This window comes from Ananas comosus, linkage group 24, assembly GCF_001540865.1.
Source record: "Ananas comosus cultivar F153 linkage group 24, ASM154086v1, whole genome shotgun sequence".
Taxonomy (NCBI): domain Eukaryota; kingdom Viridiplantae; phylum Streptophyta; class Magnoliopsida; order Poales; family Bromeliaceae; genus Ananas; species Ananas comosus.
In genome coordinates, this window is record NC_033644.1 from 6,936,278 (window position 1) to 6,958,474 (window position 22,197).

Below are 22,197 nucleotides of genomic sequence, written 5' to 3' on the forward strand. Positions count from 1 at the left end.
TTCCTCGATTCCTACAAACCCTAGAATCTCTCTCTCTCTCTCTCTCTCTAGAGATTCAGAGATTTTTAGGGCTTAAATGTGTTCTTCTTCTTGCTTTAGATATGTGCTCAATTAATCTCACTCTGGTTTTCTTTTCGATGTGAGGAACGTTGGAATGATTAACTTCTCAACATGCCATTCCTAGATTTAATGGTTAAGGGTAAGGGGTTCAGAATCTTCAGATGGTGTTTGGTTGCACAATAAACGATAGAGGAAAAATAGTTTTCGAAGAAAAAGTGATTTCCATGAAAAAAAAGAAGAAAAGAATTTATGTTTATCGGCATTTGTTCTAGCGAAAAATTGAAATTATGTTTCAAGCATTTGTGTTTGTTTTAATGGAGAGAAGAAAATGAAGAGAGGTTCCGCTCCCCCCCAAAAAAATTGATAAATAAAAATGGATGTTTTACCGAAAATGTGGAAAACTATTTTCTGTGGAACCAAACACTCGGAAACTGTTTTCTGTCCTATTTTTGTGCAACCAAACACCCTCTTTTGCCATTCATCTGTTTTCAGAATAATAGTTCCAGATTCACGGTTGCTTACAAGTTCTGAGCTTTGTGTTTAGTGGTAGAGAATAATACTAGAAAATGTTATTATTTAGGCAAAGATTTTACAAAATGAAAACTTTATTCGCATGTTAGCCCGTGTCCCAATCACCCTCCCTGCATAAAAAAAATTGCATCTATTTTAGCCTTGCATCTGACAACTGTTTTTTTATGTCGAAAGCTTTGAGATTAACGATGTCTTGCGAGCATTAATTATGTCGGGACTCAGAATCGCTTTTTCTTTCGCTTTTTCTTTTCTTTGGGTTTTCTAGTTGTACATGTCTTTGATATAAATCTACCTTTTTGAGTTTATGATCTATCCTTATTCTAGTGAGTTCTTTCGGAAAAATTCTACCTGAGTATTGGATGTGCGAGCTCGAGAAACTGGTAGTCTACAACCTATGATTTGCATCATCATACCTGCCAACCGGTCTAATAAGTACGGCATGTAGATCCCTTTTGCTTGTAATTTCTAAGGCAAGAAACTAAGAACACATTTATAGGAGGACTATTTCGAGCGAGCATGTAATAAATTTGGCCTTCACTTCTACGGAGCATTTGACCCTACCATTCCTAACTATATATTTTAATATCATACCTAATTAGTGACTTGACGTGCACTCTTTTACTAAGGCCTTTTTCTCTTTCAACCTTTTGTCTTTAAATTGCTGCCGGAGGAAAGTAACTACATAATGCTTGAAGACGGTGGCCTCGCATTTTCGAAAGAAAGAGCTCTATGTCACGGCCTTAGCGTTTTTGTTCGCAAAGCCCATGCGGCGCCCGCCTTCCTGCTGGAAGATGGGCAAGCCTTCATCCCTGTTGCTAGTCCGGATCTTCGCGTACTACGACTAAATATGCAAAGAGAATGACAGAGAGAGAGAGAGACAGAGGTTCACTCAAAAAAACTAAGTACTCCACTACTTAGAAAAAGAGATTACAACACACATACACACTCCCTCTTGTGTTTCCACCTCCCTTCCTTCTTTTCTTCTTTTGGCCATAGCCATCCCCACAATTTATGGGCTCCTAAATACATTGAATCTAGCCTACACTAATTCGCCACTAACTCATACAATAATGAGCTCTCATAATAGCCAAAAGTCCAAGAGTCAACCTATTAACTCTTGGTAGTTTTGTAACCTTTGAGCTTTCATCATTGATGGGAGAAGTTACAAAAACCCTTCATCTCCCCACAGCGGATTGGGTTTGGGTTTCCTTGACAACCCGATTCAACCCGTTTTCGCTAGTGGAGTTGGGCCAAGGACTCAGATTGCATAGCAATTTTGCTAAGTCCCTGACATCTAGGCAATAGAGCAATTATTATTTTTCTTATTATTTCTGAAAGATCAAGTTGACTTCAAATTAGTTTTGTAATTATGGAGCAAAATCTAACATCCCAAGCTATTCTTTTGTTCTGCTAATATATTGTGTGATAGCATTATTTTAGCCAAGAAGCTCAATGGCCCAGTGAGAAATAACATGGACTTGAGCTACCCCTCCCACCCCTCTTCCTCCTCATTTTGGGCGCATATTTTAGAAATCAAATGAATGCAGGTCGGGCTTGGGCTAAAGAAACATTTACTGAATTTTAGTGTAGCTGGTTTGAATATTACCGGCCCGCGGTTGCTTTTGGGCAACACATCCTTGGGCTTGCATCAAGCTTGACCTGGGCTTGAGACCTTGCCCACAATTGCCGCAATAAAATTTTGGTCCTGGCTTGATTCATTCAGTTTGACGCCATTTAGCATTTCTATGGACTCTGCCAATTTCGAATTTCGAGCTTATGGGATATGTTTCACGGGGATTATGCAAGCTGAACTTTTTCTGGCTATAGAGAAAAAAGCAATAGCCAATGGATGTAGCAAATAGGTGATACTACATGATAATAACTATAGCAAATGTTTAAATTGGTCATCATCTATAATGGATCAACAAGTTTTGATAAGTTATTGTTATGGTGGTAATAGGGTATGGTGGTAATAAGGTTAAGGTGGGACTGGTTTTGGCCTACTGTGATCTACTTTCCTTCAGGTTAGCCCCAAATAATGTGGTATCATCGGTATGTTTTTGTCAAGGTAGGGTTGATTGGAAACTTGTAGAGCACATTGTCTCTTCAGTTGAGGCTTTAAGTGAGGATCCACCTTGCCCTACTCTTTATTGAGATTGTGTCTCATGGATTTGATCTTTGTGAGGCTATTTAACATGTAATTGTTCAATACTATATGCTCAGTTAAACTTTAGAATAGTAAAGTTATTATAAACACCTAATGAAATCAGCGAAATACTTGGTGCATGCAAAATACATGACATGATGCAAGGGCTGAAATTGAACTACAGAGTATTGTGTTCATCTGTCTAACATATACCTAATTGAGATTAAAAAGCAACTACTTATGCGCTGATAGACATTTATCTATGCATGTATGTATGTATGTGTCTATGTACGTATTATTGTGTATAAATGTAGGACATGTATAGTTCATAACTATATTGTGTGTCAACTACGTCTGTTCATAATTGTAGTCCTCTGCTATACGCTATATTTATGGAGTTTTGGGTCAGCTGTAATTTTAGGTAGGGTAGCATAAATACCTAGTCCAAACGAAAGGTCCTAAATCGTGAAGTGCAGTTAACTGTTGTATGTAGTCTCATTTCTTTTTCTAAATTCTGAAACTCAAAGAACTATTCAACACCCTATGCTTTGTGTATGTACTGATTTGTCTCTTTGTAAAGATACATTTAATTTCGGGTTACTGTGTCATTGGCTTTACAACTGAGTTGTGGCTTACATCTTGCAACTGTAGACTAAATTCCTGTTTGTCCTTGCTTTTGTACTTCCTACTTGTAGCTGTTAATAGGCCTGAACAAACCAAGCCCGATCCACCCAACAAGGCTTGATTGACCTGGTACTTGGCCAGTTGGCTTTGGCATGCCCTGATTCAGGGCCGAGTTAGGCCTGGATTTTTGTTTTTTGTTTCTTTGGTTTGACTTAACCTGGCCTGATTTTAGTACGTGAGCTTGCTCTCCTGGAGATTTTATTACCTGACCCTACTGGGTTTAAAATGTTTATAAATCTTTCAGGTTAGGCTGGGTTTGGATCAGGCAAAATTATTCTGGCCCAAAAATAGGCTTGACCTGGATTTGCATAGATTTAGATGCTATTATCTCGAGTAGAGAGTTTTGGCAAAGAGAGAAGTCTAGAACTTCTACTATGGTGGATAGCCAAAATCTGATCCTGAACATGAAAAGCATAAGCTCCTGTTTGGAGCTTTGCTTTTGCCATAGAGAGAAGCTGTTTAGGGGATTTAAATATGCACAACTCAAATGGCAGTTCAATAAGCTACAACTATACTAATGCTTTGACATGAATAGATACAAATGCTTGTATGCCTAACAATCAGTTTTTTATCTTAATTTAACTTCTTTATTCTCCATGGTAGGATGGAAAAGTCTCACAACTTGAGCATGTGTTTATCCGAGGCAGCAAAGTCAGGTATGCAGTATACCCTGAATTATCAAATGTTTGTTCTTAAGATGATTGCTAAAATGATTTCTCTTTTGCAGGTTTATGATAATTCCTGATATGCTGAAAAATGCTCCTATGTTCAAGCGATTGGATGCAAGAATTAAGGTATTTCTTTGCCTTATTTGTAAGTAATGCATTTTATTGTAAGTTTCTAATCGAGATTTTTTTTTCCTCTTATGAAGGGAAAAGGCTCAGCTATTGGAGTTGGCCGTGGACGTGCTGTTGCTATGCGCGCTAGGGTAAGTCCATTTACTCAACTGATTGTTCCTTTTTGTTACTACTCTTGTTATTGGGCTTTTATTCGAAATATTTTCTTCCATATTCTTGTCCTGTCTCTACTTACTGCTTTTTTAAACTTCAATTTTTTTCCATGTTGGTCATGATATATTTATTATTATGTCATGTAAAAATTTTCATTTCTTTGAAGTTGCATTGTCAAAAGGCACAGAACTAAGAGGTAAGAGTAATTTGAGTCACAATTTCATGAGTTTATCTTGGTAATGGTCTTCCTCTAAGATCCCCATGAATGAGGTTGGGCTTCTTCATGCGGTTGCTGGTGTTTGAACAGCCTCTTTTCCTTTGTCTCTAGTTTTAGAACTTTCAGTTGAATAATGAACTGTACGAAATTACCACAGCGGTAGAGATACTATGGTTTAGTTGAGTGGTCTGATCCTTCCTATTGGATTCGAAAATAATGATTTGATCCCCTATGATGTCGTATAATCCTGGTTAGCTGAGTTTGCATGATGGAACAGAAGCACTTTTACCAGCAACTGAATTTGGTGCATTACTATTAACATGTTATGAAGACCATCCCCAATACTGCTGACACCTTATTTTATTTGAATAATGCTATCTTCCGAGCAAAGTTTGTAATGATTCATCCCCTCATGGTGGCTTAATCAGCAAGATTTGGAACTCTTTTGCATCCGATTCTTAGCAGTATATAGTAAGAACAATTAAGTATGTGCCCAGCTAAATGCAGTTCAATTTTGATTGGAAGAGCTGTGTTCCCTATCACGAGGGATTGGTTTTCATGTGTATTTATTTTCAGATCAACTCTCAGCCTTTTCTATGTAGTACGTTGTCCAGTTATCAACTGGAAATGCTCACATTCTAGAAGCCATACGTCGTTTTTATGGCTGGACCTTCTCCATGCTTTTGTGGGAACTGAAGTTTTGTGGTAAAGTGAAGTAATGAAAGTCAACTAGCAGGCTTCTGAAAGTTTTTTAAGTACAAACAAGAAACCATTAACTAAGTTAGTTGTCTCACCAAAGTAGGGTCTTTGGAGGGAGCACTTGGACAATCTTAATTTCAGCAATTATTTTTTTTAAGCGCTGCTTTAAGACACAAATCATCACATAAACAGAGGCTCTTCAGAGTTCCTCCAAAATGATGGAACCTTTTCATTTGGAAATGATATCAATCGGGTACTAATTGTGTTACTCTTTTTGTAAGTAGCTCATTGAAGATAAGAGGATGAATGTACTCAGAACTCTTTCTCATTTCCCGTCATGTCTCCATGCAGGCTCAAGCAGCTGGTCGTGGCGGTCCCGGTCGTGGTGCTGTGCCTCCAGTAAGGCGGTAGTCATCTAGGTTGCCTTGGTTCCTTTGCTTCCTCGCCGGTAGGGAAATAGAGATGCTTCAGTAATGTTTATGTTGTTGAATTACTTTTTCGATCTTCAGTGGCCCCAAAAAATCTTTGTTACCTCCACCTCGGAATATTTTATAACTCTGTTTCTTGTCGACAAGTTGCACTGTTTATGTAGGTATTTTGGAAAACTGCTTTAGAAATCAGTAGTCTGTGTAATGCTGAGTTATCTTTCTTGGCTAATTTAGACTTTTGCTGGATGAGCTGAAGTCTGTACTAAATCGGTGGCATTGTGAATGCAGCAGGTTTCTGAATATTTTTGCTTCTTATTTTTGTTGCAGTTCATAGAGATTCTGCAACACATGCCATCTCCCTTTTCCATTTCATATCATACTTTTGACTTCACTACTACTTTTACTGAAAAGAGTTATTTTTAAATAAGAAGAGGTGGTAATTTGCCTGTTGCCTCTTTGTTTGCCTGCAAGTGGTTTTTAGTTTTTAGGTTGAAAGAATTGAAGTTTAGGGCATTTATTTTACTGACCTCAACTTCAAGTTGAGGTAGAGTTCACAAATATTATTTTTTCTTTGCTCGTGTTTGTATAGTTGTGAATCTTAAGTACCTTTAGTTTTACTGTTTGTTTGAAAGGAAGTAAATAGTGTAAAAATTGAATGCGTCAGAGAAGTTAATATTTTAATTTTGAGATGATTTTTTTATATATTTTCAGAACATAAGAAATATTTCACGTACTTCCATTTTTTTTTGTATTAAGTATACATCTCATATATTTTTTTCGTTATTCAAAAATATTTTCGCTGTTCGGTCGTGCTGGTTAAGTCATTTTTTAGATTAAACTTGAGTTAAATTTCTACTATAATTAAAAATAGTCAAAATATTTATACTTATTTTGCTTCAAATTTAAAGTCAAATAAGAAAAGTTTGTGGCAGTAGAAGGGTGTATTTGAAAAGATAAAAAATCAAAATATTTTTGTCTCTAGCAAATAAGAAGATTTAGTTTTACAGCATAAAGGTATATTTGAAAGGAAAATTAGTAATTTTATATAGATAACGGTTATTTCCGACAGATCAGTAAGGAAATTTAATTCTACGGGTATGATTGAAAGACTTTCGAATTTTAAATGAGTATTTTTAATATTAGCTTTCTAAAAGAGATAAATAAAAAAATTAGAAACTTTTTAGGAATATACAAGCAATTGCTTCTTTTACTTTTTTATCACTCTTTTTTTTCTCCTGTAATTGATGTCAACCCTAGAGTGAGTGGAAGTTAATGTATGCTAATTTTAGAAGTTTGAATTTTAAACGAAAGTGAAGTGACTGCAAAACAAACGACGAAAATGGATATTGAAGGCTACATCTGTCACTTTTGGTCAAACAAATACATCCTAAGGTGAAAAAATTATTACTGCTCTTTGTTTCGTACGAGCCAATGGATTTGGAAATACAATTATCTCTTCTTCTTCTTTTTTTTCTTTTTTTTTTTTTTTCTTTTGTTTGATTTATTAAAATTTTTTACACTAACGCATAAGAAGGTAAAGAAAAGTAACAACAGTTGATTTATAATTATTTTATTCTTTTTTTTTTTTTTTCCTTCCGTAATTGATTCTGGCATCACTTGAGGCAAAGTAAATTACGGCGTTTAGCAGTGTAGAGTTACTAGCAAATTAAATTTTTGGTAAAGTTATGAGTAAGTTAAATTTATGGTGAATCAAAGAATGGAATTGGGTAATTATGGTTGAAATCAAAAAATTCTTGAGGTGTTTCAATAAAAAAAAACTTGAGGCGTTTCAATCAAAATAAACTTGGGGCGTCTATTACAAAATGGCCCACAAAATTCAAAAACAAAGAAAAAAGAAAAAAGATGTTGGAGAATTTATTTTCAAAGGAGCAATGCTATATGTACACCTAATTTATATTGTCGGCGTAAACTAAACACTCTGATCCCTCAAAAGATAAGATTTATTCACTAATCGTACCAACTATTCTTTTAATGCTTAAAACTCAAAAATTCTAGAATCATCGGGTGTAACATTTATACGGTATAATAAAATGTATGCGCAGTAATTTTTGTTCGAAAATGGCCAATAGTTAGGGGGCTCTCCATACATTTTAGCTTGTTCTTTTTGAAAAAATATTACCTACACCAACCGTCCCTAGCGCAAGTGACAAAAGGACTTGGTGGTCGGTACCCGAGACCCAAGTTCGAATCCTAATTGATTCACATTTCTAGTTAAGTTTATTTCTAAATAAAATAAACGAAGCGGGTAGCATGCTATATTTCTCTAAAAAAAAAAAGAAAAGAAAAAATATTACCTCCACACTCTACTTAAAAGGTGTAAAAAATACACTCAAAAATAGGGTGAAAATGATTAGGATAAACTCCAATCGAATCCAGCACTGAATTAGATTGGATGTGAATACTAGTATCAGAATTTTGCATAAAAAAAAAATCAAAAATAGATATGGATGCAAATATATATTTTTTAAAAAAATTTCAATTATATTCGTCCATTTTCATTTCTAGAAGATAAGAGAGAGATTAATGTACATTGTTAAGGGAATAAAGTAGTTTTTTTTATCGCTTTCTTCTTTTTTTATTTTATTATGAATTTTATGTTACAATTGTATTTATTTTTGTTAAATATTAAATTTTATTGAATAAATGATAGGCATACAAAGTTCGATTACTTTAGTTGAATTATGTATATTATTCGCGATAATTTTTATTTATTTATATTTACATGTATATATATGCTATTATCTGAATGATGTCCGAATATAAATTTGGTTCATATTTAAATTCGAATTTATTTTTCACAATATGATTATGAAAATTTAGCATTCGACATATACCTGCGTCCCTTATGGATGTGGAATTGTGGATGTGCTTTTGTTAAAAAAAATAAGACCGTATTTGCTTGTTTTTACTGTACTCACACATCTAAGTATAATTTTTTTTTTCATGTTCTAATACTACAATAAAAGATTTTTTTTTTTTTGAAAGAAAAATATCGGGTTATCTACTTCATTTACTTTTATAGAAATGAATCTAAGCAAAAAATATAAAGTAATTAGGTTATAAACTCAAAATTTTAGGTACCAGCTATCAAGCAACTTGTCAGACGAAAATTTATGGTCATTATCTCCAAATTAGATTCAAAATTATTTAGTTTGGAGACGATGGTGATAGGGTCGGTGGTTAAGTGGTGCCCATCCAAGCCACTGTGTTAAAATGCATGGAGACCTCTCTCAACTACTAACAAATTTGAAATCAGCCCTTTAACTTTTTAGGTTTTTATATTTTAATTTTTGTATTTGAATTTTATATTTAGTTTAGTCAAAAAATTTATCAAATTTAATAATCAAATTTAAACAAAGTTTATATCCAATTTAATACTAAAAATTCAAAAAGATTGTCTCAACCTTTAAGTGGCTTGGATATAAAATTTATGAGTATAAATTTTATAGCCAAGCCATTTAAGAGTTGAAACAACTTTTTTTTTTTTAGTTTTTTAGTTAAATTTGATAATAAATTTGATTATCAAATTTGATAAAACAAATATAATTATTAAACTAGATAAATTTGTTGAGTAAACTAAGTGTAAAATTTAATTTGAAATAAAAGCTAAAGGATTTAAAATACATATAAAGGACTGATTTCAAAATTCCTAATAGTTGGGTTGGTGAATGGGTGCGCTTTGCCACACGGCGCCAATCTACACTACTATTCCTAAACTATGAGGCTGGTGATATTTTGATTCTCAAATTTTAATTCGTTATGATAACTGATTCGAACTTTTAGATTTATCGTTATCCTTTATAACTTAATTTAATTAACTAAACATTAATGAGTCGTTAAAGTAAAAATGATATAGCAATATGATTGATGATGAATTAATTTGGTTAAACGTGAGTTAAATATCTACTACAGTTTAAAAAAATTAAAATACCATTTTTACTCTTAACTTAAGGGCAAATAAGAAATGCTGGTGATAGTAGAAGGGTATATTTAAAAATGCCAAAAAGCAAAATACTTTTTGTGCCCCTAACTTAATGGCAAATAAGAAAAAGTCGGTGATGGTAGAAGGGTATATCTAAAAGGGCAAAATAGTAATTTTATAGAGATAACATAATTCATTAACAAGATTTTAACTTTAGAGGTATATTAGAAATATATTGGAACGTAAAAAAGGAATATTCAATATTAGCCTTCTAAGAGGAGTAAATTAGAAAGTCAGAAACTTTTCAGGGGTATATAAGCAATTGCTCCAAATAAATAATATGTCAGTTCAGTTCATAAAGTATCAATAAATAATATGTAAGTGCAGTTTTAGATTAGTCTAAAATTAGAATGAATTGAAGTTTGAGAACCACTGCATCACCCCTGACTAGTAGTTTGAGAACCAAACATGCAATTTACCCTTTGGAGATGATGCCCATAAAATTTTGAAGAGCGCTAATTCTATAACTTTTAGCTACCGTTTGGTTCGAGGTTAAGAAAAAAGTAGCTATTCCAGGGATAGAGTTAAGTTCAGGGTTAAAGTGGGTTAAAGTTTTTTTATGTTTGGTTGGGGGTTGGAGTTAGTTTAGAATAATGAAAAATAGTGTTTGGTTGGAGCAGGTGGGATAAGAAGATAATGATTGATAAAGAAGGATAATGATTGGTTGGAGTAGGTGTGATAAGAAAGATAGTGGGTTATTATGAATAAAAAATAGTGTTTGGTTGGAGTTTGGTAGGGTTAGGTGGGGTTAGCTAACTCGGGATAATTTATTTGACCTGGGGTTAGTTAACCCCACTCATTTTTTAAGGTATTTGGGGATAAAATGGGGGTGAAGGGGTGGAATAACCCCTTAACCCCAACCAAACAAGGGCTTAGGGACTGTAATTCTACAATTTGGCCGATCTAAGGGCCAACTCCATTCTACCGGTACCTTCTTTTTTTTTTTTTTTTTTTTTTTTTTTGCATTTTTAACTAAAAGTCAAAAGGATTTTTTATATCCTGGCCTTTGGATAAGGGTTACAATCCTTCGTTAGTCACAAAGTTAGTTCGGTTCTCAAATTATGAGGCAGGTTATACTGTAGTCCTTAAACTTTGATTTGTTATAATGTCTGTCTTACAAATTTAAATTTATTATAATTAAACTTATAACCTAATTTAGTTCATTACATGTTGACGCATAGTTGATATAAAAGTAATTATATAATGTCTTAATTATTATTGCATTATCAATTACAATACTTTCGCATTGTTTTTACATCAATAATTTGCTAATATTTAACCACCTAAATCAGCTAATACAATTTAATTATAATAATTTATAAAATTTAAGTAAAAAAAAAAATTATAATAAATTAAAGGTCAATTTGCATAAAAAATCCACTTATTTTGGGCTTTTGCAAAATCGGGCCATCTTTTTCGTTTTTGCAAATTTGATCCGCTTTTTTAACAAACTGACCAAAATACCCTTTTTACTTTTTCTCTTTCCTCTTTCTCTCTCCTCTTCGTTTCTCTCGTTCTTTTTTTTTTTCTGCCTCCTCCGACGACGATGCATCTTCGCCGGCGCCGACGTCGACGTCGACACCGTGGAGGTCACTGCGGCGCTACAGGCTCGGAGCGGGGGTCCTTAGCGGCGTCGTCGCCAGCACCGTTGCTGTTGGCAGAGAGGGTGACAAAAAAAAATTATAGAAAAAACAGAAAAAAAAAATAAAGATAAAAAATTATATAAAAAGAATGATGAACATGAAATTATATCGTTAACTGCAAAAAAAATTATAAGTTGCACTACTTAAGATGTAAACTGCAGTTTTAAGATGAAAATTACACTCTTTAAACGAAAATTACACTCTTTGAGAGATATTTACACTGTTTCTCTTCTTATTACACTCTTTCAGATGTAAACTGCATCCATTAAGATGAAAGTTACACTCTTTAAACAAAAGTTGCACTGTTTCTTCTCTTGTTGCACCATTTCTCCTCTTGTTACACTGTTTTTTATTTTAAACTGCACCCTTTTAAGAGATATTTATACTGTTTCTCCTCTTGTTGCACTGTTTCTCCTCTTGTTGCACCATTTCTGTGTAAACAAGAGGAGAAATAGTGCAATAAGAGGAGAAACTGCACCCTTTTAAGAGATATTTATACTGTTTCTTCTCTTGTTGCACTGTTTCTCCTCTTGTTGCACCATTTCTGTGTAAACAAGAGGAGAAATAGTGCAACAAGAGGAGAAACTGCACTGTTTTAAGAGATATATCTACTGTTTCTTCTCTTGTTGCACCATTTCTTCTCTTGTTACACTATTTTTTATTTTAAACTGCACCCTTTTAAGAGATATTTATATTGTTTCTCCTCTTGTTGCACCATTTCTGTGTAAACAATAGGAGAAATAGTGCAACAAGAGGAGAAACTGCGCAGCTTTTTAAGAGATATTTATACTGTTTCTTCTCTTGTTGCACTGTTTCTCCTCTTGTTGCACCATTTCTCACAGAAATGGTGCAACAAGAGGAGAAACAGTGCAACAAGAGGAGAAACAGTATAAATATCACTTAAAAGGATGCAGTTTAAGATAAAAAATAGTATAATTTTCATTCAAAGAGTATAATTTTTATATTAAAGCAGCAGTTTACATCTTAAATAGTACAACTTATAGTTTTTTTTGTAATTAACGATACAATTTCATCTTCATCCTTCTTTTTATATAATTTTTTATCTTTATTTTTTTTTTCTGTTTTTTTTATAATTTTTTTTGTCACCTTCTCTGCCAATAGCTACGACGCCGGTGACGACGCCGCTAAGGACCCCCCGCTCCGAGGCTGTAGCGCCGCAGTGACCTCTACGGTGTCGACGTCGGCACCGGTCAAGATAAATCGTCGTCGGAGACGGCAGAAAATAAGGGAGAGGGAGAGATGAGAAGGGCGGGGAAGGGCCAGAGGCGTCGTCGTCAGAGACGGTGGAGAAGAGTCGGAGAAGAAAAGAAAAGAAAAAAGCAAAAAAAAAAAAGTCGTGGCGCGGCCTTGGCGGGGTCGGAGGCGAGGAAAGTGGGGGGTGCATGGACGAGGGCGAGGGCGAGGGCGAGAGCATGAGGGTGAGAGGCGAGACGGATCGTTTCTGCCTCCGCTCTGCCGGCGAGAAAAAAAAAGAACGAGAGAAACGAAGAAGAGAGAGAAAGAGGAAAGAGAAAAAGTAATAAGGGTATTTTGGTCAGTTTGCTGAAAAAGCGGACCGAATCTGCAAAAACGAAAAAGGTGACCCGATTTTGCAAAAGCCCAAAATAAGTGGATTTTTTATGCAAATTGGCCTAAATTAAAAGTTAAAGATTAAAAATATCAACTGACTGATCTTTTGAGGCCCTAAATTTCTGGTCCTAACTTCGCCACTTTGCGAAAACGACGGTTGATGATCAAAAGATTGAGTACAGTAGCATTGCATCGAACACAAATCTCAGAATCCACGTGGCACGATCGGAGGGTCCCGATCGCACCACTTGTCCAATACCACCATCGGATCCTCTTTCTCTATCCACCCAGCTTTGCTTCTCTTGTCCCTTTTCGCCTCATCAGTCAAAAAAGAAAACTATAAAATAAAATAAATAAAATTTAAATCAATTAATCATACACTTTAGAACTTAAAAATATATATATAAAAGTTATTTTGTATAATATTATTACCATTACAATTATTACTTCTATAATTACCTAACAATTAAAACGTGGATAGCTTCGATGTGAGGGCCCGTTTCCATTTTTGTTGTGTTTTTTTTTTTTTTTTTAATTTCTATTTTTCCTGAATCTCTTCGTCTTCTCCAAATTCGCGAAGCATTTACTTAGGGTTTCTCTCCTATCTCTCCGAACCTTCCTCCCCCAATGTCGTCCACGAGGTTAAACCCTTCGATCGGCGCCGCCGCCACCGTCGATCCGGCGCCGCTCCTCGGCGGGTTGCGGCGCGGCGGAGGCGGAGGCGGAGGCGGAGGCGGCGGCGGGGTGGGGGCCTTGCCGCGGCGGCCGAGCCTGCGCGGCGCGGCGCGGTTCCTGCGGCGCGCGGGGAGCCGGCGCGTGATGCGGGAGCCGTCGATGCTGGTGCGCGAGGCGGCGGCGGAGCAGCTGGAGGAGCGGCAGAGCGATTGGGCGTACTCGCGCCCCGTCGTCGTCCTCGACATCCTCTGGAACCTCGCGTTCGTCGCCGTCGCCGCCGGGGTCCTCGTCCTCAGCAGGGACGAGGCGCCCTCCATGCCGCTGCGGCTGTGGATCGTGGGCTACGCGCTGCAGTGCGTGCTCCACATGGTGTGCGTGCTGATCGAGTACCGGAGGAGGCACCCCGCGCGGCGGCGCGGGCCCGAGGGGATCGACGATGGCGGGAGCCACAGCAGTAGCTCGGGCCCCAGCTCGCCCCGGGACATCGAGGAAGGGGGTGGGAATGGCGGTGGTTATGATCTCGATCAGGGTCAGAATGAGGAAGGGACCAGGTAATGATATCGCTGTTTGATTTCTTTGTGTTATTCCTCCTCTAATTTTGAAGAATTCGAAGATATGTGGTGTATTCTTATCAGGAATTTGATGACTGAGGAATGCTATTGATGTATGTAGGGTTGCTTTTATTTCACAGAACAGTTACGAGTATTAGATAGCAAAAGAAGAGGGAGAATAAGTTTTATTCCACTATTAGGTATTTGCAATGTTTGTAGTGGTAAGCAGTAAGCAGTTAATTGAGGTTAAGGTGTAGAGGGAAAACTTTGTCCGTTCGGCGGGTCTGTTGACGCCCAGTGGGCTTCTGCTATGGAATCGGGGCGTGACATAAGGCATCAATTGGCTTTGTTCTCAGATGTTCATATTAGGGCCTGTTTGGCTCTGCAGTGGGATGAAGTATTATTTGAACGACTGGCTTGGTTATCAGCTATTAGCATTGTATGAAAAATCCGTCCAACGGCTTCTCGTTGCAAGAGAAGCAGAAGTTCCAATTAGGTGCTTTTGTTCATTGGTCTAGAATTTCATTTCAGCTTTCCAGTACAGCAGAATATAGAGACGTCTTTGCTTGTCAAATGCTATACTAGAGTTGGCTGCATATAAAGCCGTGGGGCCATACAAGCATTAAGGTTTTGTTTGGAAATGCATTATCCAAATGCACCAGCTGTAATGCTTTTGAACCTCCAAAAATCAGAAAGAACTTTACAGGTCCACCCCTCTGATAATGGCATTGGGAATCTCCATCAGAAGCGCTGGGAAAAGAATTCAGGAGGATATATCTAAAATGTAGGCTCCCAATGCTATTTCCTAGCATTGGAGGCGCAGAGATCCAAAGCGCTTTTTGATTTTTTGGGGCTCTGAAGTACCAAAGCAGTTGTGTTTGGAGAACACATTCAGTATGCCGAAGTTCATTTTGGTGGCTGAGGCTTTAGATCGAAGTTGGATATTGTGTTTGCTACCTTCTTAAGCAAGCTGCAAGCATATTTATCAAAGCGGTAAACCACCTTGGTCGCCTTAAAAGGTCCTTCGATGTTCCATGCAGACTGATGTCTCTCTTTTTATTTTGAACTGTCTCTATTTTTCTTTTTAAACTCTGGAACACTTCATAATAAGTCGTAATTTAACTTGCAAAAATAGTTAAATTCATAAATGGTATCATAAGCGATTCAGTCTGCAGTTCCAAAGGAGTACTTTTCCTTATGGCAACAGGACATGGCATAAGCATTGCCTTACTGATTTTTGAGGAAATTAGAAAAGGCATAAAGTTATATCTAATAACCAGAGAAGTTCTGAAAGCCAAATATATTCTTCTTTGGTATTTTTAACATTTGTGGAGGCACATCTATCGCGAAGCTTTTAAAATTATTTTGAAGTCTTCCGAGAGTCTAAGTCTTTAGGCGATTGTGATGACTAAGGTTGTAAAAGCAGGACAAACATGATTTAGCTCTATTCCTATTATTTCCTAGACACTTCTTTGGTTGGAAGGGTGGTTGGAGTTGGGGCATTCAACTCTTTTCTTCTTTTTTTTTTTGATTTTTAGCGGCAGTTGATGTTTGTTGGGATTGATATGAAACATAAAATAATTTATAATCAACTGTCATGTGAAGAGAGATTTATTTCTTCCTTATATGAGTATTTCATTATGTATCAACCCTTGGGTAACTTCGAAGGATTACGAACTTCTTGTCATTGAAATATCTGTAAGATGGATATGTAAGGATATTTTCAAATATGAGTACAGGTATTTAATTACACTTGGTTAATATATTTTGATAAGGAAATTATACTCATAAGATATTTTAAATGAATCCTTGGATGCTTCTTTTACTTAGCTGGTTCTCAAAAACTAGATTAGATGTGCAGATATGGTTTGGATTCTTCTAGGATCCATACTGGGTACTTGCTAAAAAATAGATCATGGTATTCATTCGTGATTAGTGTTCTATTGTAATTTATTTTAAATTGAAAAATCTGTCATTTCTAGTTTTTTTGTTGATGAATAAATTGGAGATCCTTGTTGGCTACTTTCTTTGATTCTGCCGGCACTTTCAATTAAATGAAGTATGAGAAAATAGACTAGAGTAATTCTTTTAACAGGAGCATCCATGTGTCCATTTTATTTTCATTTGTGCCAGGAACATGGGCATCCATATGTGCTTTTGTATTTTCATATGTACCAGGCCATGTAGATCTTTAATCTCTATCTCTCTTTCTCTCTCTCTCTCTCTCTCTCTCTCTCTCTCTCTACACACGCTTGCACATAAGTATAAATGTGTATTAGTATGTGTATGTGTATATCCACTGCCTTATTTCTATTTTATCGGCATATTTATACTGCACGTTGTGTCTATATAACGTATCTGTGTTAATGCACCATAGACTCTTACCATCATAACATAAAGAAACAGGACTTGATATCGGTGCTTGACAAGGAACTAGCGCTTTCATTTCTTCTTATATTGTTCAATATTACTCGGATGCTATACTTGTGGAACATCATTGTAATTAGTATCGAATTTACTGACAATTTCATTAAAGAAAAGAAAGAGAAGATACCAATGGTCAATGGAATCACTACTAGCACAAGAGCTACGCTACGATTGTCAAACTAAAAAAGAAAAGTACAATTATGAGACGGATGAAATATACACTATATATTATGCGCACGTTGAGCATGATTTTTTTAATTTTTTTTATTCTTTTGCCTTCTGAGGACTATTATGAGATAGGGATGAAATATACACTATATTATGTGCATGCTTACCATGAATTGTTGCCCTTTTTTTTTAAAAAAAAAAGATCTTTTGCCTTCTGATGATAGCACACTTATGAACTTTCACAAATATGCTCGAGCTACTTAAATTTAATTCTTTGTTTTATTGGTACTGTGTTGTACACAAATAGAAAAATAACTTCCTTGAATTGTCAAAGTACTCTACGTTAATGTCCTTCTCTAAATGGTTTCCAACCACATGCTGATTGTGGCAACTGCTTGAAACTAGCAAACACTGCCTACACTAGACAGCAAAACTAGCTAAACCATCAAATCCATGAATACTTTGAGATACAGACAGTTTGCATGGTCATCGGCACTTCTTATGCGGAAAATGAGGACATGAGAATACCTGACGTGCATTATATGTGTGAACTCACTATTGTATGTTACCTCTAACTTTGACTACTGGGAGCTGAGAAGTATTNCCCCCCACACCCAAAAAAAAAAAAGAAAAAAAAAACTAATAAGGCATGATGCTAAATCTAAGTACAAGTTGGAGAAAACAATTGTCACTAATGGATTAGATCAGTTTTAGGCCATTTCGTTTTATAGTTTTCCAATGTCATTCCAGTCTGCCTATCTGCTCCAAGCTATCCATCCATGTTGATATCCATTTTCGTACACATATAATTTTCATTACTGTAATCCATCAAATTGACAGCTGTCTGGTGAATGCCATCAGAAGAATCAAGATGAATGCAATACATAAGCAAACTGTACTCACCTAACTGAACTTCTAAATAGCCAAAAATGATGTTTTCCTTATCTAGGTATCTAAGCTAACAAACATGTGGCTAAACCAGATCTCAGAGTTTTTATTTAAGAAAGAGAAAGATATAGATTCCCTGTGAACTATGTATAAAACCTAATATATACATTACAGTTGGATTACCTGCTGCTGGCAAAGACACATTCATTCATTTATGGCAAATAACTTCGTCTGTCATGTTTTACAGTTTTTGGCATATGATTTTGATGCAACTGAGGTATTTAAATTTTTAAGAATGATTCAAATGGTCAGTGTGACTATGCTGGAAGAAGTTTATGAAGGTTGAACTTGTAGTTCTCAGTAGTTGAATTTAAAATATTTAAATGTGCTCCTTTCTTTTATTTCAGTTATTTGAAAGAAGGTATTGTTTAACATTAATAGGGTGTCCTATAATCCTGTTGTGTAAGGCTCAGCAGTGCAGCCTTGTTAGTCAAGGATAACTAGGTAACTAGTACTCTGTTTAATCCATGAAATTCTTCTATCCTTCACCTTATTTTTAGTTACCCAATAATCATTACAGTGATCCTCCCTCAAGGCAGTTAATCATTTAATCACAGCAATCATTCCTATGATCTATAGAAAGCAAAATTAACGTTGTTCTTGCTAATTCTGGGTTAGCAAGACATTTGGATAACTAAGATTAGGCCTGCAGAGTTTGTCCCCCAGTGAAATTCAGCCTTGTTGACTCCTTTTGGGTATTATTACAATTGCTAATAGTATAGGAGTGGAAATGATCATGAAGTTTAACTAGCAAAAATTACTCATAAATCAAGATGATTGATTGTACTTTTTAGTTCTTTTTTATGGCAAATATAAATATTTGTTTTGTTGAATCAATATTTTGAATGCAGCACTTAGTTTGTTATGCATTACCTACAACATATGCAAAGCTAGTTTAGTTTCTTTATTGCAGCCTTGGGGTTGCATTCTTGCTCTTTGAAGAATATGTTTCTCATTACCTTTCCTTTTGGCAGTATTGCAAAACATCTGGAGTCTGCAAATACAATGTTCTCATTCATTTGGTGGATTATTGGCTTCTATTGGGTTTCTGCGGGAGGCCAAGCTTTAACTAATGATGCTCCACAGCTTTACTGGTGCTTTATAACTCGAAACTTTGCACATTTCTTTTAATCTCAGTTCAAACTAACTTCCTTTTTTAACTTACCATTGTTCCCTGCTTGATTTCTTTTGCAGGCTTTGCATAGTCTTTCTGGCGTTTGATGTCTTCTTTGTTGTTTTTTGTGTTGCTCTTGCTTGCGTCATTGGTATTGCTGTTTGCTGCTGTCTACCATGTATTATTGCAATTTTATACGCGGTGGCTGATCAGGTATGCCATCTTAGAAGCAGCACTTTACATTTGAAAGATTTTATATCATGTCACCATATGCTCAAGATACCAGTACTATGTTTCTACTTTTTGAAGCACATTTGTCACAAATATTTTAATGTTCCAAGATATTCCCCAAGTATCCTTTTGTCCTCACTTTTTGTTGTATAATTCATTGTTAGACAAAAATTGCTCTATCTTTCACTGAAATGTTTACTTGCATATTGTTTCTCTTACTAAAGCAGGAAGGAGCATCTGATGAAGACATTCGCCAACTCCCAAGATACAAATTCAGAACCATTGGTGATCAAGAGAAACTTGGTGGTGAACAACCAAGGACTTATGGTGGAATTATGACAGAGTGTGGCAGTGATCCACCAATTGAACATGCTCTTTCAGCGGAGGACGCGGTAAGCTATCCTGCTTGGATCTTCCACTCTTCGCCTTCTGAAAATTGATTATTTCGAATGTGGATCAGACTTAGGACTCTAAACCCTTTCTTGACATTTAAATAACAAAAAAAAACAGCTGATTTGACTTGAATTACGATAAATAGTTGTTTGTCTTGTTCACTTTTCGCATTAGCTGCGTATCCTTTTCCCTTCTCTTTATATTTCTTATGCAGTTAATGTATTTCCTCCTTTTCATGAAGCATGTAATGAGCTCTCTTAAACTAAGTTGCCAATGCATGACTGCAGAGATCTGAATGGCTAGTTATTATATACTCTTATAATCAGTTCCCAAGGGTTACATCAGCTTTAATCTATATAATAATGATCCTTATTTGTAGCATACTGGCATAGTTGACAAACTTGTACCCTCATAATAATAATAATAATAATAATTTTTGTTTTTTTGAGATGAAAACCATCCTGGGGGGTTAGGCAGACCCTATTCTAATCCTTCCAAAAAGTAGGCACACAAAGAGGCTCTCTCTTGGCCACCATATAGATCCAGCTTTATACCCATGCAACATTTGCTCCAATAGAATTTGACCCAAAGTATCCTTTCTATACACAGATTCACAACATCCATGAAGCCTATATCTACTTATATACATCATCACTACTAACAATTCTCTTACAAAAAACTACAAACTACCCCATTCAACAATCAAAATCCAAAGTACAGCAAAAGAACTGTCCAGCTTTTTAAGCAGCTCCAGCTTACTCCTCCATGCCAGCATCTCCAGTGTGGTGCAAACTAGTAGACCTGTAGTGTTACAGCTTGAGCAGTATTGGGTTGATGATTTCGAAAGTTCGATTGTTATAAGCATTAATTGCTTTCATATTCTCCAGAATCAGCCATTTGATTGATCTAACCAAGGTAGCTTCTTCCGTTTTTCTCTTCTGAAATCACCACTAGTATTTGTCTAAGGGATGTGGGGACTTTTCAGTTTATGATTGGGGGAAATTATAAGAAACTTGGAAATGGGAAATTTTTGTACGTTGAAAAAATTACTTGATTGTAGTCAACCGTGTAGTTTTGAAATTTCCGGCATGTTAGAAAATATAACCACCAAAAGTACAAAGTTCTTAGTTTGGAGGACCACTTGCTTGGAGGAAAGAGTTTAGGTCACTGGAGCTGATCGTCGTGATTTTCACAATCATCTAACCAACTTTTTAGATGTTATGTTTTGGAATGTAGTCAAATCATTTGATCTCTTTTGCTCACTGCTTTGTTCTAACAAATGCTAGAATTCAATTAGATGTGTTTTATACGTATATTCATTCTTCATTAGAGATTAGAAAATAAGTGGCTTTACTTTTGGGACTAACACATTTTCTCTGCCCTCTGTTATTACTGTCGGCAGTATACATACAGGTTATTAACAATCTAATGCCATAACCTTACGTCACATTAACACTATTTGACATGATCATTTATTCTATGCATTTAGGAATGCTGCATCTGCCTTTCTGCCTATGATGATGGTGTGGAGCTGCGAGAGCTTCCCTGCGGCCACCATTTCCACAGCACCTGCATAGATAAATGGCTATACATCAACGCCACCTGTCCACTTTGCAAGTATAATATTATCAAAAGCAACAGCCTCGGAAGGGAGGAGGTGTAGAAATGGGTGTTTCTTAGGTTTTGTTAGGCGCTTTCTGCAGCGCCGATCTGGCCATACCAGCTTGTCCAAGAAAGTGAGAGCCTTCAGTACTATGGCAATGTTTATGTTTTTACTGATTCAGTGATGCAAATATTAAAATTTAGCCCGTGAGAATTATGTTGTTGTTTTATGTTAATATATAGAGCTTTAGGGAACGAGTTATTTTATTCGGTGCTTGAATTGTGCTCGAGTCGTAATATGTACCGAGTCAAGAAAAAGAAATGTAATTGTACCAGCTTCACTGCTATGGAACACCATTTCAATATGTTAATAAAATATGTGGTGTTGTTATATTTGTTCTGTAGAGTTGTCGGTGTAGCTTTGTTGGGCATTGTTAAAGTGCTGTCATGGATAATGTATGCTCATATTCCGTGCCTCAAATTTTCTTGCGGAGTGCTGACACCGCTGATTGGAGTTTCTAGTCCAACTTTATAGTTGAAGACTATCAGTACATTTTGTTGGTAGGGTCACTTTGGATCTTTTTGAATTTTGAGCTCCTGAGTTGATTATCAGTATGAAATTTTTGGGTTGTCGATTAAATGTTAACAAAATCTACAATTATATAGCTCCGCTAACTATTAGAAATTAAATACTGACAAAATCTACAATTCAATTCTATTATTCGTTCTATCCGTTTACAGCACTTTAGGAAAGCTATATTTTTTATATTTGGAACGTAAGTTTGTTATCCACTAATCATATCACTTGAGTTGGGATTTATTAGGAACTTGTATTTTCTTGTTGATGGATTACTCATGACTCCCAAAAATATGAAAATGAGAAAATCTCGTAACCCATGGTATTATAATTTTCTTCATAGTTGAGGATATGTGATAATTTTATAACTTCACCAATACTTTACAATGTCTCAACCCAAATTATGTAGCGATGATTTAAATACTTTGAATACAAAGTACAAAAAAAATGAGAATATAATGTATTGTGAAATGAACGACCTATCGTTGACTTGTGGTTCATTACTTCATCAGCATCTTTTACAATTTCTCAATTTAAGTTATATACCGATTATTTAAATA

The 22,197-nt window shown here is 35.8% G+C and overlaps 2 protein-coding genes across 3 annotated transcripts; both read left to right on the top strand.

Annotated features, from left to right (window-relative positions):
• On the top strand, positions 2,337-6,028 carry LOC109728673 (small nuclear ribonucleoprotein SmD3b-like). Its single transcript, XM_020259142.1, has 6 exons — positions 2,337-2,442; positions 2,552-2,643; positions 4,025-4,077; positions 4,149-4,215; positions 4,293-4,349; positions 5,639-6,028. Exons 1-6 carry the CDS (start codon positions 2,337-2,339, stop codon positions 5,696-5,698), a joined length of 435 nt encoding a protein of 144 aa, XP_020114731.1. The 3' UTR covers positions 5,699-6,028.
• On the top strand, positions 13,347-21,460 carry LOC109728745 (E3 ubiquitin-protein ligase At1g12760-like). 2 transcript variants are annotated; one of them, XM_020259258.1, is made up of 5 exons: positions 13,347-14,177; positions 18,695-18,814; positions 18,915-19,047; positions 19,293-19,457; positions 20,948-21,460. In XM_020259258.1, exons 1-5 carry the CDS (start codon positions 13,579-13,581, stop codon positions 21,119-21,121), a joined length of 1,191 nt encoding a protein of 396 aa, XP_020114847.1. In that variant the 5' UTR covers positions 13,347-13,578; the 3' UTR covers positions 21,122-21,460. The 2 variants fall into 2 exon arrangements, with proteins under 2 accessions (XP_020114847.1, XP_020114846.1); XM_020259257.1 differs by having other exon boundaries at positions 13,349-14,177; positions 19,290-19,457.